This window comes from Pan troglodytes, chromosome 6 (genome assembly GCF_028858775.2).
Source record: "Pan troglodytes isolate AG18354 chromosome 6, NHGRI_mPanTro3-v2.0_pri, whole genome shotgun sequence".
Taxonomy (NCBI): domain Eukaryota; kingdom Metazoa; phylum Chordata; class Mammalia; order Primates; family Hominidae; genus Pan; species Pan troglodytes.
Window position 1 is genome coordinate 75,467,261 of NC_072404.2, and position 22,994 is coordinate 75,490,254.

Below are 22,994 nucleotides of genomic sequence, written 5' to 3' on the forward strand. Positions count from 1 at the left end.
TTGCCAGGCGGAAATATTTATTTGAAAAATTGAAAACACAGATGCAATGTATTATACAAAGAAAGGTCTTAATACCATAATAAAAGTATTGTTGGAGGGAAACAGAAGCCAGTGGCCACCTGCCCTGGGAAGGTAGGCACTCAGTGAAAAATGAAATTCATTTCAAGGAACTACCCTAATGGAAACCCAGGGGAAAGGTTAAAAACAGAAGAAAAACAAACCCAACCCTATCCCTGCAAACTGAAATGTGAAAGAGTTTGTTATAAGTTTGAGACAATTGCATTATCACCAAGATGTAACCGAACCCCCCCGGTTTGTCCCTATGAGTGGTAATCAGTTTCATTTAGGGCCTTCAAACCTGAGGTAGTTGAGGGTCACCTGAAAGACATGTCTGGAAAAATCTACTCTCAGAATCGAACCCAACAGCATTGAATTGTTTCCTGTTGCTTTGGCTCCTGACAACACCACGGTGTGGTGCTGATCTTGTATTTGGTCTGGACCTGGAAGAGGAAGGAATTTGGCAGCAAACAGCTGGCTGGTTTGCTGCGCCGATGGCTGGCAGGTCCGTGGTGGTGGTTTTCTATGCTACAGGTGGTGCAGTCTCTGGAGGACAAGGATGGCAGAGAGAGGGCAAAGCCAGTTTGCTTGGAAAGCCAGTGTTGGAACTGGAGGCTTTCCCTGGCAGGATTTCCAGAGATTTGGAAAGGTGGTAGAAGGTAGCAAGATGCTGACCGGTTATTAAAGACCAGGGTCAAATGGAGCCAGGAGACCCCTCTAGACTAAGGAGCTAAGAGGGAACTTTCAGCTGCAAGCTGAGAACTAGCTCCTGCACAGGGTCGAGGGGCCAAAGCCAACTAATCTGACCGGAGCGACATGTACCTGTGATCCCCGTGTTACCTGGTGGCATAAACCTTGGTGTCTGACTTGGTAGCTGGGACAGTTCCAAGAAAAGTTGCTCTAGACAGTGGTTCTTCCAGCCACTGGGTTAGAGGGACCCGTATTCTGGTGGGATTTTAGGGGTACTGCTATGGATGGCTGCATCAGCAGACAATCTAAACTAGTCTCATTTAAACTCCTTGCTCAGATATAAAATAACTCTGCCAAGATGGCTCTTCTCTTCTATTTCTTTCTCTCTTTTTTTTTTTTTTTTTTTTTTTTTTGCGATGGAGTCTCACTCTGTGACCCAGGCTGGAGTGCAGTGGTGCGATCTTGGCTCACTACAACCTCTGTCCCCCGGGTTCAAGTGATTCTCCTGCCTCAGCCTCCCCAGTAGCTGGGATTATAGGCGCCTGCCACCATGCCTGGCTAATTTTTGTATTTTTAGTAGAGATGGGGTTTCACCATGTTGGCCAGGCTAGTCTTGAACTCCTGACCTCAGGTGATCCACCCGCCCCTGCCTCCCAAAGTGCTGGGATTAAACACGTGAGACACCATGTCTGGCCTCTTTCTCTTAAGTAAACAAACATCTTTTCTCTAGAGGTCTCAGGGCACTGTCTTACAAACTTCAGTAACAGATGCAGCTGTTTTTTAACTTCTTGTCGATCCTAAGCCATGATTTTGTTGCTGTCCCATCTTGTCATGACCCATTTACGCTCACCCGAGACTTGTCACTAGTGATGCTCGGTGACTCATTTAGAAGGCTTGCAGGTTCATTTTTAGCTTTAAGATGTGATTCCCGTTTTAATCCAAGGTGTGTCATTAAATACCTCTTCATCTTCATTTTTAGAAGAGTCACAATAGGACAATTTGATTTTGTCTAGAGAATGGGGTAGCCATTCTAATCTGAGCTATTACAAAAGTAATTATGTGACATCTGACAGCTACTTCCTCATGTGACACTGAATTAGCCTCTGCTTCTGTTTAAGTGCTTTCTTAACCGTTATGACTCAGGCTAAGTCGATGAAGTTTTTAAACATTTCTGTGGCTTCTTTTTAGAGACAGGATCATTCAGATAATTTTTTGTTTGTTTTTAAAGAGATGGAGTCTCGCTCTGTCACTCAGGCTGGAGTGCAGTGGGAAATCATGGCTCACTGCAGCCTCAAACTTCTGGGCTGGGCTCTGACACAGAATTTTTTTTTTTTGAGACAGGGTCTCACTCTGTCACCCAGGCCGGAGTGCAGTGGCACAATCAGGGCTGACTGCAGCCTCGACTTCCCAAGCTCAAGCAATTCTCCCACCTTAGCTCCCCAACTAGCTGAGACTACAGGCATGCACCATCATGCCCGGCTAATTTTGTTTTTGAATTTTAGTAGAGATGAGGTCTTGCTATGATGCCCAGCCTGGTCTCAAACTCCTGAGCTCAAGCAATCATCCCGTCTTGGCCTCCCAAAGTTCTGGGATTACAGGCATGCGCCACTGTGCCCAGCTGGGCAGAGAATCTTAATTTGATCCATTACACTAGACTGTTTTCCCCATTTGTAATTTTTTTTTTTTTTGAGATGGAGTTTTGCTCTTGTTGCCCAGGCTGGAGTACAATGGCATGATCTCAGCTCACTGCAACCTCTGCCTCTGGGGTTCAGGTGATTCTCCTGTCTCAGCCTCCTGAGTAGCTGGGATTATGGGCACCCGTCACTATGCTCGGCTAATTTTTGGTATTTTTAGTAGAGATGGGGGTTTCACCATGTTGGACAGGCTGGTCTCGAACTCCTGACCTCAGGTGATCCAACCACCTCAGCCTCTCAAAGTGCTGGGATTACAGGCATGAGCCACTGTGCCCGGCCACCCCTTGGTAATTGGGAACATATGAGTTAGAATGGCTGAGATCTAGAAGTGAGGACTAGCCACTTTTGGAAATGTTGACCCGCATCAAGAACACACTGATTGGTTTAGTTGCCACAACTGGGACAGGGAAGCCACGCACCATTCCTTCTGAGCCTTGAATCAAAAAAATACTAAGCAGAAAGCAGCATTCAACATTAAGACTGCCCAATTTCTAGTGCTGATACTTCCTTAGCCCAGTATGGAGGTCACACATCTGAGTATGGTCATCCGAGGTCCTGGGAGAGAGTTTTTTGAATGTCCCACTTAGAAAATGCACAGAGAGGGAGTTGGGGAGGGGGGTGGGCTAGGGAGATGGGGGTTGGTTCACAGTGATCAAACAGAAGTCTCACAACCCGTCATGTAGCAAAACCTAGCAATATTCTGTTGGAGCAGATCCTGGGAAGTGCTTGATGGCTACCACCAATGAGTTGCTATAGATAAAGAAGGAAGACGCTGTTTTTCCAAGATCAGAAGGTCACTTAAATGCTGGGGTCCACCTAGAAGAGGAAAAGTGCTGTTGGGCTGCCCATCCCTGGCAAGCTGTTCATGTGCCCTCTGTCCTCATCCTGTCCACAGGGCAGCGAGAGCCTGGGGCATGTGGCTGAAAGGAGTTGGAGCCGCTGGCTCTGTCCTTTCTCATTTTCTCTGACCCAAGAGCTCCAAATGATCTCCTTGCTTTGGGATCCAAGTCAGTAACAGTCCAGCACCTTGGCCTTTCTTCTGATTCTTGAAGGCTGATGTAGCCGGGCAGAAAGATGAGCCTTGCTAGAGTCACACCTGAAGTCCTGATTGCTCCAAGCATCTCTTTGTAGGCTGTTGCTGCTTAAGGGAGGTTAGTAATAAATACTAAGGGTAGCAAACCAAGTATAGGGTTCTTTCCTGATGGGAGCAATTGCATCTGATCTTCCGGGTTTGTCAATTGCGTAGAAGGTGGAACGATCTTCCTATTCAAGAGGATGCCAAGGCAGACGTCTGCAGAAAGGAGTTGGGAATCACTCCCACACTCCCTCTCTGGGCCAAGGGAGATGGCCCGCTTGACAGAGACCATTCACGGACAGTTCATTCCGGCAGGGAAGTAGTGTTGTTGATCTCACCAGCTCCATTCAAGCATGTGATCAAGTTTTTGAGCCTGGTCACGGGAACTGGGCTGTGTGAACCCTCTTGTCCCTCTTTCTGTTGTCTTCTCCCTTGTAAAGGCGGACAGAGGCTTTCCGCCGGGATTCAGCTTTAGGAGGGAAAGGCACTCACTCTCCTTCTGCTTTTTGAGGAAAGCTGTCACTCAGCAGCTCCGCCTGACCCTGGAGCATGGACTGGGTGGGCCAGCACTTGGTCAGTGTGGAGGCGGAGATGGAGCACCGAGAGGCCTGGGCAGCACCATCGCTGGAGCTACCACAGTGGGGGGGCCCTGGAGACTCAGCCCCAGGGGTGTGCCCTTTGGGAGAGTTGGCTATGTGAGTGAAACTTAAAAAAAAAAACAAAAACAACCAAAAAACCCAACCAACCACCATAAGAAGCAGTGGAAATCCATGGCATTGCCCAAAGATGGGGAGAATGGCTTTGGCATTCACAGCCAGGACACTCCTGCCGTCCTTCTGACTGTGCAGATCTCAGGGTAGTGTCCTGGCTTGGAATCCATCAGCCCTCTGATGCTCACAAGTTTGTGCAAATGATGAAACCGAAAAGACTGAGAAGAAAACAGAAAAGAAAAGGCATAAGATCTTCCCTTTCCAAGCTGTCAACAAACAACAAGCAGCTCCTCTATTAAGGATACCCATTGTTGTGGGGGTCAAATAGTCAGCAGGACTGGATGTTGGTCCTCTCTGTTGAGTGGCCCTGCCCCCCACCACCCCTCTTTGTACCTAGGCTTGCTCATGGGCAGCACTGGCCAGCCTGGATGCTAACTAGGGAGGCGGGGAAAGAACAGAGATGACCATGGGTCCAAACAGAAAGGGTGTCGCTATGGAGGGAGTCTTTGGAAGTGTCATGCATGTCCTCGGCACTGGGTAATGGCAGTGGTGTGGCTGCCCCTGGGACTCCAAGGATTTGGCCTGTGGCTGGGGAAATAACACACACGAGATAGGTAACAAGGATTTACACTGACATATGGGGTGTTGGTTTGGCTCTATTCTTTTTCGGTTACCGCTTCTTGCAGTGTAGGTGGAGATGCCTCTGTTCCTAAAAGACAATGATAATTCATGTTGCAAAGCACTCATGAATGCATTCATTCACTTAACCAACAAAACCTGCCACCATGGGGGCTCAAAAATACATTATAATTATAACCATGGTGTAATCACATAGTCCCCAAGTTTCGTGTCTAGGAATGACTAGGATCTGTCTATGGTTGGTGCCCAGAGTCAGTCGAGTCCACTAAGAGTGAACAATCTTGGCTGTGATCAAGTTGACTGCTTTCGACATGCAGACAACAACATATAGACTCGAGGTGATGGATGGCAAGTCTCTGGGCTGGCAGGCTGAATGTGACTCCATGCCACTCCATTTCTCAGCACCTGATCCCGTCTTTTTTTTTTTTTTTTTTTTTTGAGATGGAGTCTCGCTCTGTCGCCCAGGCTGGAGTGCAGTGGCGCGATCTCGGCTCACTGCAAGCTCCGCCTCCCGGGTTCACGCCATTCTCCTGCCTCAGCCTCCTGAGTAGCTGGGACTACAGGCGCCCACCACCACGCCAGGCTAATTTTTTGTATTTTTAGTAGAGACGGGGTTTCACCGTGTTAGCCAGGATGGTCTCGATCTCCTGACCTCGTGATCCGCCCGCCTCGGCCTCCCAAAGTGCTGGGATTATAGGCGTGAGCCACCACACCCGGCCTAGCCCCTGATCCCTTCTGTCTTTTGGCAATTGTCGCCCTTCACTGGCTCTAGATAGACAGAAACTTGTAATTCACTTGTCCCTGTCTGCCAGATCTCGACTGACCACTATTTATTCATTTTTCAACTCTCTACTGGCCAGAAACTAAATTCCCAGGGAGTTGGCAAGGCTAGCTGGGCCTGGGAGGGAATGGCAGTGAGTGAGTTATGATCAATGTTTAGGTCTTAAAAGGTGACAATAAAAGCTTTCAAATCACCATAACTTCACCCAAAGTTAGGCTTAAAGGTTATTTACAACGGAAGAGAAAACAGGTTCCATGAGGAGAGAAGAGAAGGAAGAAGCCACCGATCTGGTGGGTTCCTTGTTCTATTCCATTCTAGGGGAAGGCCCTGGCCACACAGCTTCCCCTCCCTGCTGCGGGTTAGTGCCCATCCTTGGAGTCAGCTTACCTTCTTCCCAGCCCTCAGCAACACCAGCAAGCTCGTAGTGCTTTTTCCGAAGCTCTCCCAGTTTTTGACGCTCCTTCTGCAATTCATTTTCTAGCTCTAGCACCCTAACCTGTAAGGGAAAGTAAGTGGGATTTTCTCTTAATCAGCTCTCAGAGATTTAATTTTTATTTATTTTTTTATAGAGATGGGGTCTTGTTCTGCTGCCCAGGCTGGTAGTGAACTCCTGGCCTCAAGAGATCCTCCTGTCTTGGCCTCCCAAAGTGCTGAGATTACAGGCATGAAACACCATGCCCAGCCTACATCTATCTTATTTTGATTACTCCCTTTCTGCTGCATTGTGAATTCCTCTTCTTCCATATTATTCACCCTGTTTCCATACTTTATCTGGCCCTCAATTTCAATTCTCTTCTTTGCTCTAATTTTTCCATTCTCCCATTCATTTATCTATCCCAGTAGCTCTTATGCTTTACTCACTGTGATCTTCTACTGGAAGTGAATGATGCTTTACAAATGCCTAAATGGTAGGTGGGCTTATCTTCTGTTCCTCTGAGAAATCACTATCTAAAAACAACTCTAATGTTTAGCCTAACTGTATGGTGAGTACCAATCTAGTTGTAACCCTTCTTCAATCCCAGTTCCCTAGAAACCCAGGTAGGAAGCAAATATGATGGTTCTGATATCTTTCAGGTATTTGTGCAACTTACGCTTATTACTGCTACAGGAAAAAGCCTGGAAAATCTTACTATAAAGGAAAGGGTGATCTTGTCTAGCTCTACTTCTCATTAATGTAATTTATTTTATTTCTTAATTCAAGGAATATTTGCTGGCCGGGCATGGTGGCTTATGCCCGTAATCCCAGCACTTTGGGAGGCCAACGTGGGTGGATCACCTGGGGTCAGGAGTTTGAGACTAGCCTGACCAACATGATGAAACCCCGTCTCTACTAAAAATATACAAAATTAGCCAGGTGTGGTGGTGCATGTCTGTAATCCCAGCTACTTTGGAGGCTGAGGTAGGAGAATCGCTTGAACCTGGAAGGCGGAGGTTGCAGTGAACCAAGATCGTGCCATTGTACTCACTCCAGCCTAGGCAACAGAGCAAGACTCGGTCTCAAAAAAAAAAAAAAGAAGGAAAAATTAGCTGGGCATGGTGGTGTGTACCTGTAGTCCCAGCTACTCAGGAGGCTGAGGTGGGAGGATCCGCCTGAGCCCAGGAGTTTGAGGCTGCAGTGAGCTGTGATCACACCACTGCACTCCAGCCTGGGGAACAGAGCAAGGCCCTGACTCAAAAAAAGAAAAAAAAAATGCTGAGTGACACATCTTGGAGTACTTTAACAATTCCAATTTGAAATTCACCCCAAGACTGATGACCAGTTATTCTAGAAAAACTATGTCAATTTTTTTTTAAAGGATCTCGCTGATACCTATTTTACATGATATGACTTTATAGAACAACAGAGAGAAATAATGGCATTGCCTTTGATGAGTTAAAAGGATTTTCTCTTTTAAAACTAAAAGTCATACACAAATAATTCATACCAGAAGTCTAAAACAGTGTTTATAGTAAGACTATTAAGTTTGTGGATACTAAGAGATCCTGGATAACATGTAGAGGAACGTTAGTCCAAGAACAGTGCGCAAGAGTTAAGAGTCTGATCTTGGCTGGGCGTGGTGGCTCACGCCTGTAATCCCAGCCCTTTGGGAGGCTGAGGCAGGAGGGTTGTGTGAGGCCAGGAGTTGAGACCAGCCTGGGCAACATAGTAAGACCCCGTCTCTATCTTATTTAAAAAAAAAAAAAAGGGCCGGTGGCTCACGCCTGTAATCCCAGCACTTTGGAAGGCCCAGGTGGGCAGATCACAAGGTCAGGAGTTTGAGACCAGCCTGGCCAGCATGGTGAAACCTTATCTCTATTAAAAATTAAAAATTAAGGCCGGGCACGGTGGCTCACGCTTGTAATCCCAGCAGTTTGGGAGGCCAAGGCAGGCAGATCACGAGGTCAGGAGATCGAGACCATCCTGGCTAACACGGTGAAACCCTGTCTCTACTAAAAATACAAAAAATTAGCCAGGCATGGTGGTGGGCGCCTGTAGTTCCAGCTACTCAGAGAGGCTGAGGCAGGAGAATGGCGTGAACCTGAGAGAGGGAGCTTGCAGTGAGCCGAGATCACACCACTGCACTCCAGCCTGGGCGACAGAGCAAGACTCCGTCTCAAAAAAAAAAAAAAATTAGCTAGGTGTGGTGACGCACGTCTGTAATCCCAGCTACTTGGGAGGTTGAAGTAGAAGAATTGCTTGAACCTGGGAGGTGGAGAGTGCGGTGAGCCGAGATCACGCCACTGCACTCCAGCCTGGGCGACAGGACGAGACTCCGTCTCAAAAAAGAAAAAAAACAAAACAAGACAAACAAAAAAAAAAACAAGGTGATTCACTAATCACCTTCTCTACCTCCACTGTTTCTTCCGGCAAGATTTACATTCAGTCTTGGGTTAGTAGGTGCACCTGTGTTCATTTCCCTCTGGCTTTTCTCCATGGGAATAATATTCAGAGTCCATGTCTAGGCAATAGAGGCTATCTAGACTTACAGATGGAGCTCTCACCTGAGAATCCATCTCTTGGCGTTTGATCTGTGTCAGCGTCATGCTTGAGAAGTCCATGTTGTCTGCAAGGATGGAAACAAGAAGGTCTCATCAAATTCTACCCTGGCTGACTGGCACCTGAGAGGCAGCCAATGCCAATGCTCTGTGGAAATGCCTGGCTTGCCATTTGTCAACACTGCATGAAAGTAACTGAGGGGGCCGGACAACGGTGGCTCACTCCTGTAATCCTAGCTCTTTGGGAGGCTGAGGTGGGTGGATCATGAGGTCAGGAGTTTGAGACCAGCCTGGCCAACATGGTGAAACCCCGTCTTTACTAGAAATACAAAAATTAGCTGGGTGCAGCAGTGGGCGCCTGTAATTCCAGCTACTTGGGAGGCTAAGGCAGGAGAATCACTTGAACCCTGGAGGCGGAGGTTGCAGTGAGCCAAGATTGCGCCATTGCACTCCAGCCTGGGCAACAAGAGAAAGACTCCAACTAAAAAAAGAAAAAAAAAATGGCAGAGCGCGGTGGCTCACACCTATAATCCCAGCAAACTTTGGGAGGCCAAGGTGGGCACATCACCTGAGGTGAGGAGTTCGAGACCAGCTTGGCTAACATGGTGAAACCCCGTCTCTACTAAAAATACAAAAATTAGCCAGGCGTGGTGGCGGGCGCCTGTAATCCTAGCTACTCGGGAAGCTGAGGCAGGAGAATCGTGTGAACCAGGGAGGTGGAGGTTGCAGTGAGCAGAGATGGTACCACTGCACTCCAGCCTGGGCGACAGAGTGAGACCCTGTCTCAAAAACAGAAATAAAGAAAAAATAAAATAAAAAGATGAAAAAAATATGAAAGAATTTAGACACAGTCCTGTGGGATTTGGTTGGGATCACAGGGAAGGATGCAGAGAAGAGCTCAACAGGGTGGATAAGAAAAGGGTCCCTTTGGAAAGGCTACCTGTCTCTTCGATCTGTGATTTGCCGGAAATGGTTGAGGCCACAACGCCGGCAGTGGCCTGGTTCACTCCCCGAGAGGCCTGCTGCAGCTGGGCTAGGTTGGGGCTGTCCTTATCAGCTTTCACCTACCAGGACAAAGCGGATTTAGGTTCATACAACACCTAGAGCAACAAGGACTGAATCAGATAATTGCTCTGATGGTTCTTAGCAAACATATGTGGGCCAAACGGCAATCACCAATCAGCTTCTCAAAATCTGCTGACTATAGTCAGCTCCTGACATATCTATCATATAAAAAGTTATTCCTGGCTTTTTTGCTTGGTGGATCCCAAACTCTAAGCATTATCACTTATTTGGACAATGTGCCCAGTTGTGGAAACCAATTTGGGATGACAAGAAATAAGGACAAATAAAGAACACTCTGGGATACTGTGAAACTCTTAAAAAGGATTTGGGGCACACTTTACATGAGAATCAGTTGGGGGCATTGATGATATTGATTCAAAAAATAATTTTTTTTTTAGACAGAGTTTGCTCTTGTTGCTCAGGCTGGAGTGCAATGGCATGATCTTAGCTCACTGCAACCTCCACCTCCCAGGTTCAAGCAATTCTCCTGCCTCAGCCTCCCAAGCAGCTGGGATTACAAGTGCCCGCCACCACACCTGGCTAATTTTTTGTATTTTTAGTAGAAACTGGATTTCACCATGTTGGCCAGGCTGGTCTTGAACTCCCGACCTCAGGCCTCCTAAAAGGGCTGGGATTACAGGAGTGAGCCATCGTGCCCGGCCTGATTCAAATTTGAACACTAATAAAGAGGGGTTGTAGAATCTCACAGCCAAGCCAGGTATCCTGTTTATGATGCCAACCTATTCCTTATTCGAGTGTTTCTTGAATGCCAGGACTGCTAATCAGAAGTTGGCATTGCTGGGGCTCTCTAAGGCCACTTGTAACAGATGTGAGGAAAGCCACGAGGGACATGTGTGGCACACCTGGGTACAGACTGGGTACAGACATTCCTTGCTGTCACATGAAAGGCCTCTAAGGCCAGGTGTGGTGGCTCACGCCTGTAATCCCAGCACTTTGGGAGGCTGAGGTGGGTGGATCACAAGGTCAGGAGATCGAGGCCATCCTGGCTAACGCGGTGAAACCCCGTCTCCACTAAAAATAAAAAAAATTAGCTGGGCGTGGTGGCATGTGTCTGTAGTCCCAGCTACTCGGGAGGCTGAGTCAGGAGAATCACTTGAACCTGGGAGGCAGAGGTTGCAGTGAGCTGAGATCACGCCACTGCACTCCAGCCTGGGTGACAGAGCAAGGCTGTCTCCAAAAAAAAAAAAAAAAAAAAAAAGCCTCTGTAAGAGGATAGTATGGGACCCTTAACAGGGTGAATTTTTATTTGGAATCGAATCCACCTGAGCCCTGGATAAATCATTTGTTCTCAGGGCCAGTTCCATCCCATCATCCAAGTACTATCTAACCTAGCCAAGTACTCTCTAACTCCTAAGTAGTCTCTAACCTAGCCAAGTACCATCTAACCTAACCAAGTACCATCTAACCTAGCCAAGTACTCTCTAACCTAGCCAAGTACTATCTAACATAGCCAAGTATTCTCTAATCCCTTAGTATTCTCTAACCCAGCCAAGTACCATCTAACCTAGCCAAGTACTCTCTAACCCCTTAGTACTCTTTAACCTAGCCAAGTACAGTCTAACCTAGCCAAGTGCCATCTAACCTGGCCAAGTACTCTCTAACTCAGCCAAGTACTGCCTAACGCAGCCAAGTACTCTTTAACCTAGCCTAGTACTCTCTAACCAGGCCTTCCAGCGTCCTAGGAGGTCCAGCCAGGTCCTACCTTGGATGCAGCCACAAGCTGGGTTGTGCTAGCAGCAATTTCATGAGAACACACCATTAGCTCCTCAAATTTCCCTCTGCCTTGTACCACCAGATCAGCTGCATCCCTGATGGAAAACGACAAGAGGGACTAGGTTACGGGCAAATGAGCTGCAACTCCTCCACATTCCCACCTCCAGACCACCCCATCGCCCTTGGCTAAACAGGGAGGGGAGGCTGCCTGCCCTGTGTCCCCTGGGAGAGCCAGGCTCCCTTGTAAACTCGGTCCTATTGACTTCCTGATCAATAGTTTATTTCTAAGGGACAGATTTTTTTTTCCCTCCTTAGCTATTGTTTGGAGTGGATCAATGGAAGAGGGGTCATGGGAGGAGCCTTGGTACCAATGGATACTTACACCATGACAGTGGCTCCCCAGCCCACAGCCTTGGAGGCTGAGATGAGTCCTTCTGTCCATCGAGAGTTCTTGGCATAAAACTCTTTAGGGGATGCTGTACCCTAGGGAAATAAAAAATAGTAATAGCCACCTTTTATTGAGCATGTACTATATGGCAGGTGCTTTTATACATATATTATCCCAAATCATCCTCATAGTAACTCTGAGACATAAGCATTAGTATTCCCATTTTACAAAAAAGAAGAAGATTCAGAGACCAAAATGGCTTTTCCAGCTGGGTGCAGTGGCGCTCGCCTGTAATCCCAGCACTTTGGGAGGCTGAGGCAGGTGGATCACTTGAGGTCAGGAGTTCAAGACCAGCTTGGGCAACATGGTGAAACCCTGTCTCTATTAAAAATACAAAAATTAGCTAGGTGTGGTGGTGGGTGCCTGTGATCCCAGCTACTCAGGAGGCTGAGGCAGGACAATCACTTGAACCTAGGAGGCGGAGGTTGCAGTGAGCCGAGATCGCATCACTGCACTCTAGCCTGAGCAACAGAGCGAGATTCTGTCTCAAACAAAACAAAACAAAACCCTGGCTGGGCGCGGTGGTTCACGCCTGTAATCCCAGCACTTTGCGAGGCCAAGGTGGGCAGATCATGAGGTCAAGAGATTGAGACCATCCTGTCTAACATGGTGAAACTCCGTCTCTACTAAAAATACAAAAATTAGCTGGGCGTGGTGTGTGCCTGTAATCCCAGCTACTCGGGAGGCTGAGGCAGGAGAATCGCTTGAACCCAGGAGGCAGAGGTTGCAGTGAGCCGAGATTGCACCACTGCATTCTAGCCTGGCGACAGAGCGAGACTCAGTCTCAAAAACAAACAAACAAGCAAACAAAAAACCCAAAACAACAAAACAACAAACAAAAAGACTTTTCCCAAGGTCATGCAGGAAATAAATGGAAGTAAATCTTGGGCTTTTCTGACTCCAAAGCCTGTAGCATTTCTACCATACCATGACATTTCTGTATTGTATATATAAGAATAAATATTCTCATATGAATAAGTTATGATCTGAAAAGAGTCTAGCCACTCTTTGCGATTTGCCAAAAAAAGGAGACTACACAGTGAATACATTAAAAAAAAATATTTCTACTTGGATTTGAAAAATGTTTTTATGCTTTGGAAGTGTCTGATAGTCTGAGAATCTGCAGATAATCCTTGTCCAGTCCATCTTTCTATTTTAGAAACAGAAAACATCAGCTCTCAGGAAGATAAAAGGCACCAGCAAAGCAGGCCTGGCTGCTTGCTTTATGGCACCGTTCTCAGGCTCATTAACCCCTCCCCTGGACTTACGCCTCCCAAGCTGCGGCGGCATATGGGGAAATGAGAAAAAAACAAGATGATGATAATCCCAGCAAAGGTGTGAGACCACGAAGTGGTGCGTTGATAAGAGGCTGACAGCAGAGTCTATTTGTAAGGGTGAGTTGACTCTGCTGTTAGAAACAGATTAGGCCGAACTCCCTGTGAAAAGCCAGTCTCAAGTTGGCATTCAGGATCTGCTTCTTTTGCAAAAGTCCTCATGTCCCCCTCAGAGTACCCAGGTTTGCAATGTAAAAAGGGCTCCCATAGCAAGTTCCAACAATGTCTGCCTGTGCGAAGGGAGCTGGAGTTGGGACACATGCCTGGCCACCCTCTGGGGAGGTCCTGGAGCTCTGACTTCTCCCCAGGGCCTCTGCTGATATCTACAGGAGTGGCTGCTCTGTGCTCAGGTGGACACACAGAGTAAGACGGCATCATCACAGAGTCCGTTGGAGCGGGAGTCTGTCACCAATGCCTCCTCTTCCTGCCCAGGGCCCACACCCACGCTCACCCTGCCGCTCTCCACAATCTCTCTCTGGAGGTCCTTAGAGGCCACGATGAGCACCTGAATAGCTTGCATGAGGCTGGTACAGCAACCAAGGATCCTGCCAAACAAACAAGTCGAGGATACACTGAGATCAAGATCCAAGATCAATGAACACGACGGTTCTCTTCCCCACTCCTAGCCAAAGGCAAGCTTGGAATGGGAAAGGGAGGTAAGAAGGGTGCTGAGGTTGCTGGAACATTCTGCGGGGAGGCACCGAAGGAGAGGCTGGGGAGTGAGAGAGATCTAACTGTGGGTCTCCATCGTAAGGAATAGTGAAATTGTGATTCCTAGGACTTCTTTTCTTCTTTTTTGAGACAGAGTCTTGCTCTGTCGCCCAGGCTAGAGTGCAGAGGCACGATCTTGGCTCACTGCAACCTCCACCTCCCGGGTTCAAGTGATTCTCCTGCCTCAGCCTCCAAAGTAGCTGGGATTACATGCATGCACCACCACGCCTGGCTAATTTTTGTATTTTTAGTAAAGAAGACTTTTCACCACATTGGGCGGGCTGGTCTCGAACTCCCGACCTCAGGTGATCCTCCCTCCTCAGCCTCCCAAAGTGCTGGGATTACAGGCGGGAGCTACCGCGCTGGCCCGGGGTTTCTTTTCTTCTATAGTGAAACAGCAATACTGCTGTCATCATTAATACTGTTATTGATGATTACATCAACTCAGCCCTTCCCCGTGGCTGCTACTGCTCTCCTCTAATTCCCTAATAAGTATGCAAAGTATAGACCAATGTCAGGAAGACAGATCCTGCTCCCCTAGGTCCCACCATGCTGCTCAGACCGACCTTTCATTCACCTCCAATTTGACTCCTGTGTCTCCTGCTCGGGATTTGCTGAGCATCTCCTGTGAAAAAGAAGCATGGTTTCTAAATGTGCCTTGAATATTAAGGATCCACTAATGTCTTACTATACTTTCAGTCCAACATCGTGTGGTAGCTGGGAAACCTGAATCTGGAAGTCCCCAAGTCCCTGCCCACATTCTTGAGAGAGTCAGAAAAGAATCCAGACTCTAACCTATTCAGGGAGAGTGCAGCTGCAGTGGGCTGGCTCTGTGATCCGTGTCATTTTGTTTTGTTTTGAGATGGAGTCTCACTCTGTCACCCAGGCTGGAGTGAGCGGTACGATCTCGGCTCACTGCAACCTCCGCCTCCTGGGTTCAAGTGATTCTCCTGCCTCAGCCTTCCGAGTGGCTGGGATTACAGGCACGCGCCACCACGCCCAGCTAATTTTTGTATGTTTAGTAGAGACCGGGTTTCACCATGTTGTCCAGGCTGGTCTCAAACTCCTGACCTCATGATCTGCCTGCCTCGGCCTCCCAAAGTGCTGGGAATACAGGCGTGAGCCACCACACCTGGCCAGAACCCAGGATATTCTGACACCAAAGTATCTGATTCTTGAGGAAACTAATCACCTTCTGTCATGCGGACCTTCTCTCGTGAGGACCTTCTCATTTTCTATCACTCAGAAAAACGAGCGAGTTCAGATTTTGGTCTCTTTTTTTTTTTTTTATAATTTAAAAACATTTTTACAGACAGGGTCTCACTCTCTCACCCAGGCTAGAGTGCAGTGGTGCAATCATGGCTCACTGTAGCCTCCAATTCCTGGGCTCAAGTGATCCTCCTGCAGCCTCTGGAGTAGCTGGGACTATAAGCATGCACCACCATGCCCAGCTAATTATTTTATCTTTTGTAGAGATGGGGTCTTGCTATGATGTCCAGGCTGGTCTCAAACTCCTGGACTCAAGTGATCCTCCCAAGGTGCTGGGGTTACAGGCATGAGCCACTGTGCCTGGCAAATTCTGGTTTCTGTCTTAGGGGGTTGCCATGGCCTTAATGAACTACTGTGACATGTCTAATGAGCAGTGTTGCAGAAGGGCAGCTGCAAAGGCATCGTTTCAGGAGATCCTGCAGGAACCTCCTACCTCTATTCTGGCCGTGGCAGTTTCAATAGCAGCTGAAGTGGCCGCCATCTCCTTGTCCACCAGGTCCCCCAGCTCCTCCTGCTTGATGTCCAGGCCCCTGGGCAGGAGCTCCTGTGAACACATCACAAAGGCTGAACTGACCTTGGGGCCTCCTGTCTCTTCTCCTCTGCCATCTGTAACCCTTACAAGATGGCAAGGCAGGAGGCAACCCAGCAAACACCTTCTGCAAGCCACAGGGGTTGTGGGGGGTCTTTTGCAGACCGCATCTTGTCCTCTCTGTGACACGAACTCTGGAACCTCATGCTCCTCCTCACTCAGGATCCACCTCCTTCCAGAATGCCATCGCTGCCTCCCCCTGCAAGGCCATTCCGCCACCACTAAGACCCCAGTCCCTTAGTTGTGCAGTGTCAATTGTACTAGCTACACAGGAGGTATTTTTTTACAATTTTTCTTTTTCTTTTGCTTTCTTTCTTTTCTTTTCTTTTCTTTTTTTTTTTTTGAGACAGAGTCTCAATCTGTTGCCCAGGCTGGAGTACAGTGGCACAATCTCGGCTCACTGCAGCCTCCGCCTCCCGGGCTCAAGGGATTATCCTGCCTCAGCCTCCCAAGTAGCTGGGATTGCAGGTTTGCACCACCATGCCCAGCTAATTTTTATATTTTTAGTAGAGATGGGTTTCACTATTTTGCCCAGGCTGGTCTCAAACTCCTGACCTCAGGTAATCCTCCTGCCTCAGCCTCCCAAAGTGCTGGGATTACAGGTGTAAGCCACCACGCCTGGCCCTAATTTTTTATTTTTTTGAGACACAGTCTTGCCCTGTCACCAGAGATGGAGTGCAGTGACATGATCATAGCTCACTGCAGCCTCGACCTTCCATGCTCAAGCAATTCTCCCACCTCTACCACCAGAGTAGCTGGGAGTACAGAGGTGCACCACCAAGCCCGGATAATTTTTTTTTTTTTTTAATAGAGATGGGGTCTCACTATGTTGCCCAGGCTGGTCTTGAATTCCTGGGCTCAAGTGATCCTCCTGTCTTGGCCTCCCAATGTGCTGGGATTGAATTACTATACCTGGCCGACAACTTTTTCAAATACAGATGATATCTTCCACTTTGACCCTGACTTAACTTTGCTTCCACGGTGATCATATGAGGCGGGTATTATTCCTACTGTGCAGATAGGAAGCCAGGGATCAGAGGTAGAACGTCTTGACCACAGTTATGGTAACAAATGGCAGGGCAGGGATTTGAACTAAGGTCTGACAAACAGCAAAGCCTATGATTTTTAAAACATGATGTGTTATACATACTAAGGTATAAAATATATATGAATGGTTCAAAGGATAAGAATAAAGACGCATGTTATCCACCACCCAACTTAAAACTTAAGGAATGCTGTAAGAAACATCAATACCTTTGGAATCCTATTTGAACTTGTATGTGCCCTGATTCTATCTCCCTTACTCCCTGCCTTCTACCCCAAGAGACACAGAATTCAAGAGAGTGGTTGTTGTGTCTTATTTTATTTTTATTTTTTAAAGACAAAACATAAAAGCCTGTTGCCCAGGCTAGAGTGCAGTGGTGCGATCATAGCTCACTGCAGCCTCCCACTCCTGGGCTCAAGTGATCCTCCCTGCCTCAGCCTCCTGAGTAGCTGGGACAACGGGCACACACCACTAGGCTCTGCTAACTTTTAAACTTTTTTGTAGAGTCAGAGTCTTGCTTTGTAGCCCAGGCTGTATCAAACTCCTGGCCTCAAGTGATCCCCCGCTCCGGCCTCCCAAAGTGCTGGGATTTTCAGACATGTGCCACTATGCCTGGCCTGTCTTATTATTATTATTTTTTAACTCCACATAGATGCATCCCTATTAAGTTTGAATGTTTGAGTCTTTATATAAAAGGAATCCTACTGTATATATTTTTCCATGACTTGATTTTTCACTCAACATTCTATGTGTGAGATTCATCCTAATACCTAGTAATTCTGATTCTACGTATATACTCTAGAGAAACTGACATGTGTGCATATATGATCATAGGGGCAAATTAATAACAACCCAAACTGGAAATAACCCAAGTGTCCATCACCAAGAGAACAGACGGATGAATTAAGCGATATTCACACAATAGATAATGAGAGAGCAGTGAAAATGAATTTATCTTCTTGGATTAATCTCACAGAATGTGGAGTGAAAAAGCGAGTTGTAGAAGAATATATACAGTAGGACTCTATTTACCTGTAGTCTATATCATGTGAAACTAACTCTATTATTTAGGGAGGCAAAGATGTAGATGATAATTTTTTTTTTTTTTTTTTTTTTGAGGCAGTGTCTCACTCTGTCGCCCAGGCTGGAGTGCAGTGGCGCAATCTCGGCTCACTGCAGCCTCCGCCTCCCAGGCTCAAAGGATTATCCTGCCTCAGCCTCTCAAGTAGCTGGGATTACAGGTATGTGCTGGGATTACAAAATTAGCCACCACACCTGGCTAATTTTGTATTTTTAATAGAGATGGAGTTTCACTATATTGGCCAGGCTGGTCTCAAACTCCTGGCCTCAAGTGATCCACCCACCTCAGCCTCCCAAAGTGCTGGGATTACAGGCATGAGCCACCACACCTGGCCCTGATCTTTTTATTTTTTCTTTTTAGAGACAGGGTCTTACTCTGTCACCCAGGCTGGAGTACAGTGGTTCACTGCAGGTGAACCACTCTGCAGAGTACACTCTGCAATTCACTGCAGAGTACACGGTTCACTGCAGTCTTGAGCTCCCAGGCTTAGGTGATCCTCCTGCCTCAGCCTCCTGAGTAGCTGGGACCAAAAGTGCTCACCATCACATCCGGCCAATTTTTAAATTTGTTGTAGAGACAGGGCGCCACTAAGTTGCCCAGGCTGGTCTCAAATTCCTGGCCTCAATTGATCCACCCACCTTGGCTGGATGTGGTCTTTTTATTATCTTCTTCTGGAACTCCAATTAGACATTCTATCCTCATGGCTTTTATTTTTCATTTATTTTTTGAGTGGAGTTTCGCTCCTGTTGCCCAGGTTGGAGTGCAAAGGCACGATCTTAGCTCATTGCAACCTCAGCCTCCCAGGTTCAAGTGATTCTCCTGCCCCAGCCTCCTAAGTAGCTGGGATTACAGGCGCCTACCATCACGCCTGGCTAATTTTTTGTATTTTTAGTAGAGACGGGTTTTGCCATGTTGGCCAGGCTGGTCTAGAACTCCTGACCTCAGGTGATCCACCTGCCTCGGCCTCCCAAAATGTTGGGATTACAGGCGTGAGCCACTGTGCCTGGCCCTATCCTTGTATCTTAACCAATATATTCCAATTCATAACACTGGGGAAAAAATGAAAAAAAACTGTACTGCATAGAAATGGTTTTCTTATTTTTCTTTTCCATATTGTCCATGTCTTCCCTGTCCCTATATATACTTAACCCAATTTCTGGTATACAGGACATATTTATTTATAGCAGAGGCAGGGTTTCACTCTGTTGCCTAGGCTGGAGTGCAGTGGCACAATCATAGCTCACTGTGGCCTCCAAATCCTGGGCTCAAGCGATCCTCCTGCCTCAGCCTCCCGAGTAGCTGGGACTACAGGTGCGTGACATCACGCCTGTCTAATTTTTTAAAAAAATTTTATTTTGTAGAGACAGGGTCTCACTATGTTGCCTAGGCTGATATTGAACTCCTGGCCTCAAGTGATCCTCCTGCCTCGGCCTCCCAAAGTGCAGGGATTACAGGTGTGAGCCACCATGCTCGGCACTACATCTTTAGTAAATGAATGAACACAGTGTTATTTCCATTTTGGGTATTACCTGCCCACCTAGATAAAAATCCTCAGAGACAGGGGAGCTGCCTATACTTCTTTGATATTGCCTAGTGTAATGATGACAACATAGTAAGTAGATTCTCAGCTAACAGCCAGTGAATTAAATATAGCTGGAAAGTCCTTCAGGACGTTTTTCCTTTAAAAATTTTTTTTTTTAGTTTTTAAAGAGACAGGGTCTCATTTTGTTGCCTAGGCCTGTCTCAAACTTCTGGGATCAAGTGATCCTATTTTTTTTTTTTTTTTTTTTTTTTTTGAGATAGATCTCACTCTTATGCCCAGGCTGGAGTGCAATGGCATGATCTCGGTGCACTGCAACCTCCACCTCCTGGGTTCAAGCAATTCTCTTGACTCCACCTCCCAGTACCTGGGATTATAGGCATGCACCACTATGCTGGGTTGATTTTTGTATTTTTAGCAGAGACAGGGTTTCACCCTGTTGGCCAGGCTGGTCTCTAGCTCTTGACCTCAAGTGATCTGCCCACTTCAGCCTCCGAAAGTGCTGGGATTACAGGCGTGAGCCATCCCGTCTAGCCTCAAGTGATCCTCCTGACTCAGCCTCCCAAAGTGCTGGGATTACACGCATAAATCACTGCACCTGGCCAGATTTTCCAATTTTAACAATCTCTTTCTAGAATCAAGTTCTAAGTGCAGAAAGAACTAGCTCAGAACATCACCGATTCCCTGGCCATTCACCAGCATGCACACCCAGAAGAATAACAATGCTCCTCAATGATACTACTCCAAGTACCTCGCCGATGGCCTTGATCTTGCTCAGGCAGTTCCTCATGGCTGTGCTGTCGGCATTCTCAAGGCTTCCCTCTTCCTCCAGGGAGGCCAGGTAGGCGAGGGTTTCCCTGCCATACTGCTTACAGGCCTCGGTCAGTGCTGGAGATACAAGGCAATAGACACTTTTTTTTTGAGATGGAGTCTCGCTCTTGTTGCCCAGGCTGGAGTGCAGTGGCGCCATCTCGGCTCACTGCAAACTCCACCTCCTGAGTTCAAGTGATTCTCCTGCCTCGGCCTCCCAAGTAGCTGGGATTACGGGTGCGCCACCATGCCCGGCTAATTTTTGTATTTTTAGTAGAGACGGGGTTTCGCCATGTTGGCCAGGTTGGTCTCGAACTCCTGACCTCAGGTGATCTGCCCACCTCATCCTCCCAAAGTGTTACGGCGATTACAGGCGTGAACCATTGCATCTGGCCCATCGTTTTTGTATCTTTAGTAGAGATGGGTTTTTGCCATGTTGGCCAGGCTGTTCTTGAACTCCCGACCTCAAGTGATCTGCCCGCCTCAGCCTCCCAAAGTGCTGGAGTTACAGGCATGAGCTACTGCGCCCGGCCCAACAGAGACTTTTAAAGGCCCCCTGCTCCCCTGGTCCATGAACAGCCCCTCATGCCCCAGTACTCACAGTCGGCAGGCTCAGGTGGGGCTTTGAGGCAGGTGGTGGCACCATGAGCAATGGCGTCGCTGGTCAAGTGGGCCAGCAGGGTTATGGAATGGAGAAGTCCACTGATGTCTGCCAGGATTGGAAAGAGAAGTTTCTCAGGTCTGGTTGATGGTGACACTTTCATACCCTCTCCTCCCGTTTTATGAGTTGCCTACATGCCTTTCTTGTATGAGTTGCCTACATGCCTTTCTTGATGCAGAGGGACCTGTCACTATCCCCGCATTCAGGTGCTTCTGAACCCTGTCTGGCCGTCACTAGCCGACAGAGACTGTCCTTGGCCATTCTTACCTTCTGGGCAGGCCAGATACTGGCTCCAGCTTTTGTCCAGTTGCTCGATGCAGCTGGAAATGGATGTGACCGTGGAGAGGAGGTGATCTGTGAGAGGGAACACAGGGCAAGGTCAGAGCAAGTTCTCATAGCTGGCTTCATCCTCGTTAATTAAGCACTGAATGGAGGAGCTTACCTAGTGGGTAAGCTTCCTGCCTAGACGTGAAGTTCATGAGTAATCACCTCTTGATTCAGACCATAGTTTTTTCCTTAGAGAAACAGAATTGTCTGCTCCTGGTGGGTGTTTTATCAGTGTGACCCACTGTCTAAAGCAGTGGCTATCACACCTGGGGGCTTTAGAAAATACTACTGCTGGGCCTGGCGTGGTGTCTCAGGCCTGTAATTCCAGCACTTTGAGAGGCCAAGGTGGGAGTTCAGAAGTTTGGGACCATCCTGGGCAACAGAGTGAGACCTCGTCTCTACCAAAAATTAAAAAATTAGCCAAGGCCAGGCATGGTGGCTCATGCCTGTAATCCCAGCACTTTGGGAGGCCAAGGTGGGTGGATAGCCTGAGCCCAGGTCTTCAAGACCAGTCTGAGCAACAAACCGAAACCAAAAATTAGCTGGGCTTGGTGTTGCGTGCCTGTAGTCCCAGCTACTTGGGAGAATGAGTGGGGAGGATTGTGTGAGCCCAGGAAGCGGAGGTTGCAGTGAGCCACGGCACTGCACTCTAGCCTGAGCAACAGAGTAAGACCCTATCTCAAAAAGGGTGGGTGGGGGGAAGAAAATACTAAAATACTAGTGTATAGGCACTAATGCACAGAGTTTCCACATGTAACTGATCTAGGATGGGGCCTGGGCACCCCTAAGGTAATGCTGACATGCTGCTGGGCTGAGAGCCCCTGAGCTAAGTCTCACATGAGATTCAACATCAACACAGTCTCAGGCTGTAAGGACCTGGCCCCTGCCAGCTGGGCAATTGCAAATGTACCTGCAGACCCAGCGCAGCTGATGAGAGGAGGTTCTTCAAGCTGGTTCAGGGCGTCTTGTATCACCTGCTCCGCAGCCTTCCTGGACCCCACCAGAAGCATTTTTCGTTGGTCTTTGGCAAGCTGGCACATAGATTCCTAAAAATGGTCCAGGGAGGTGAGAGTCTGCCCTAGACTCCATAATGAACCTGAGCAGGATGACCTGGCTGGGGCTCTTAGCATCTTAGCTCAAGTCATGGCCAATGAGGTCCAAGCCAGTAAGCCTGAGACAGAGAAAGGCGCTTTAACTGTGTGCACAGGGTGCGGCTGCCCACGATGTGCGGCTGCCCACAGAGGCTGTGGGGATGGATCACTGCGCCCGCTTCTCATGGCTGGGAGGAGATGCCAAACTTCTCTTCTCATACAAAAAAGACAGCAGTTTGCTTTCCCTCATGGACTCTGCAGGCAATGCAGGGCCTGCTGGCATTACACCTACAGAATGTCTGCACAATCAGGCCAAGGCCCCAAACCCCTTCTCAGCAGCCCCGGGGTCCTCCCAGCCTCCGTGCATGCGCAGAGGCCCTCGGTGGGAATTCACAGGTGCTCGCTCGTGTCCGTGTCCATGACTTGCCTCTGTGCTGGCCAGTTTGAGCTGAGTGTCCTGCAGTTCTTTCCGAAGAGCAGATAATTCCTCCTCCCTATGAGCTGCGCCACTCACCAGGCTGTCCCGCTCCTTCTCTAGCTCGGCGAACTGGGCTGCCCAGTTTGCTTCTGACTGCAAAGGTGACCACAAGGAAAGAGGGAGACGCTGGTTGAGTTAAACAGTCCCTACTTCCCAGAGGTCCAACCCACCACCGGGTTGCAAGGACTG

At 48.0% G+C, this 22,994-nt stretch overlaps 1 protein-coding gene across 5 annotated transcripts in view; it reads right to left on the bottom strand.

Annotated features, from left to right (window-relative positions):
- LOC134810435 (huntingtin-interacting protein 1-like) overlaps positions 1–22,994 on the bottom strand; it is a 136,225-nt gene continuing 113,231 nt past the window's right edge. For 2 of the 5 annotated variants that reach the window (XM_063814306.1, XM_063814304.1), the window contains exons 18-31: positions 22,755–22,898; positions 22,147–22,282; positions 21,177–21,263; positions 20,850–20,957; positions 20,190–20,326; positions 15,617–15,727; positions 14,481–14,539; positions 13,655–13,748; positions 11,804–11,904; positions 11,411–11,516; positions 9,563–9,686; positions 8,629–8,690; positions 6,034–6,142; positions 1–4,935 (exon numbers count right to left, since the gene is read on the bottom strand). In XM_063814306.1, the coding sequence (XP_063670376.1) occupies positions 4,883–4,935; positions 6,034–6,142; positions 8,629–8,690; positions 9,563–9,686; positions 11,411–11,516; positions 11,804–11,904; positions 13,655–13,748; positions 14,481–14,539; positions 15,617–15,727; positions 20,190–20,326; positions 20,850–20,957; positions 21,177–21,263; positions 22,147–22,282; positions 22,755–22,898 (1,431 nt within the window). In that variant the 3' untranslated portion in view covers positions 1–4,882. Of the gene's footprint in view, positions 4,936–5,527; positions 6,143–8,628; positions 8,691–9,562; positions 9,687–11,410; positions 11,517–11,803; positions 11,905–13,654; positions 13,749–14,480; positions 14,540–15,616; positions 15,728–20,189; positions 20,327–20,849; positions 20,958–21,176; positions 21,264–22,146; positions 22,283–22,754; positions 22,899–22,994 lie in introns of those variants that run through there. The other 3 variants (XM_063814305.1, XM_063814303.1, XM_063814307.1) reach the window with 3 other exon arrangements.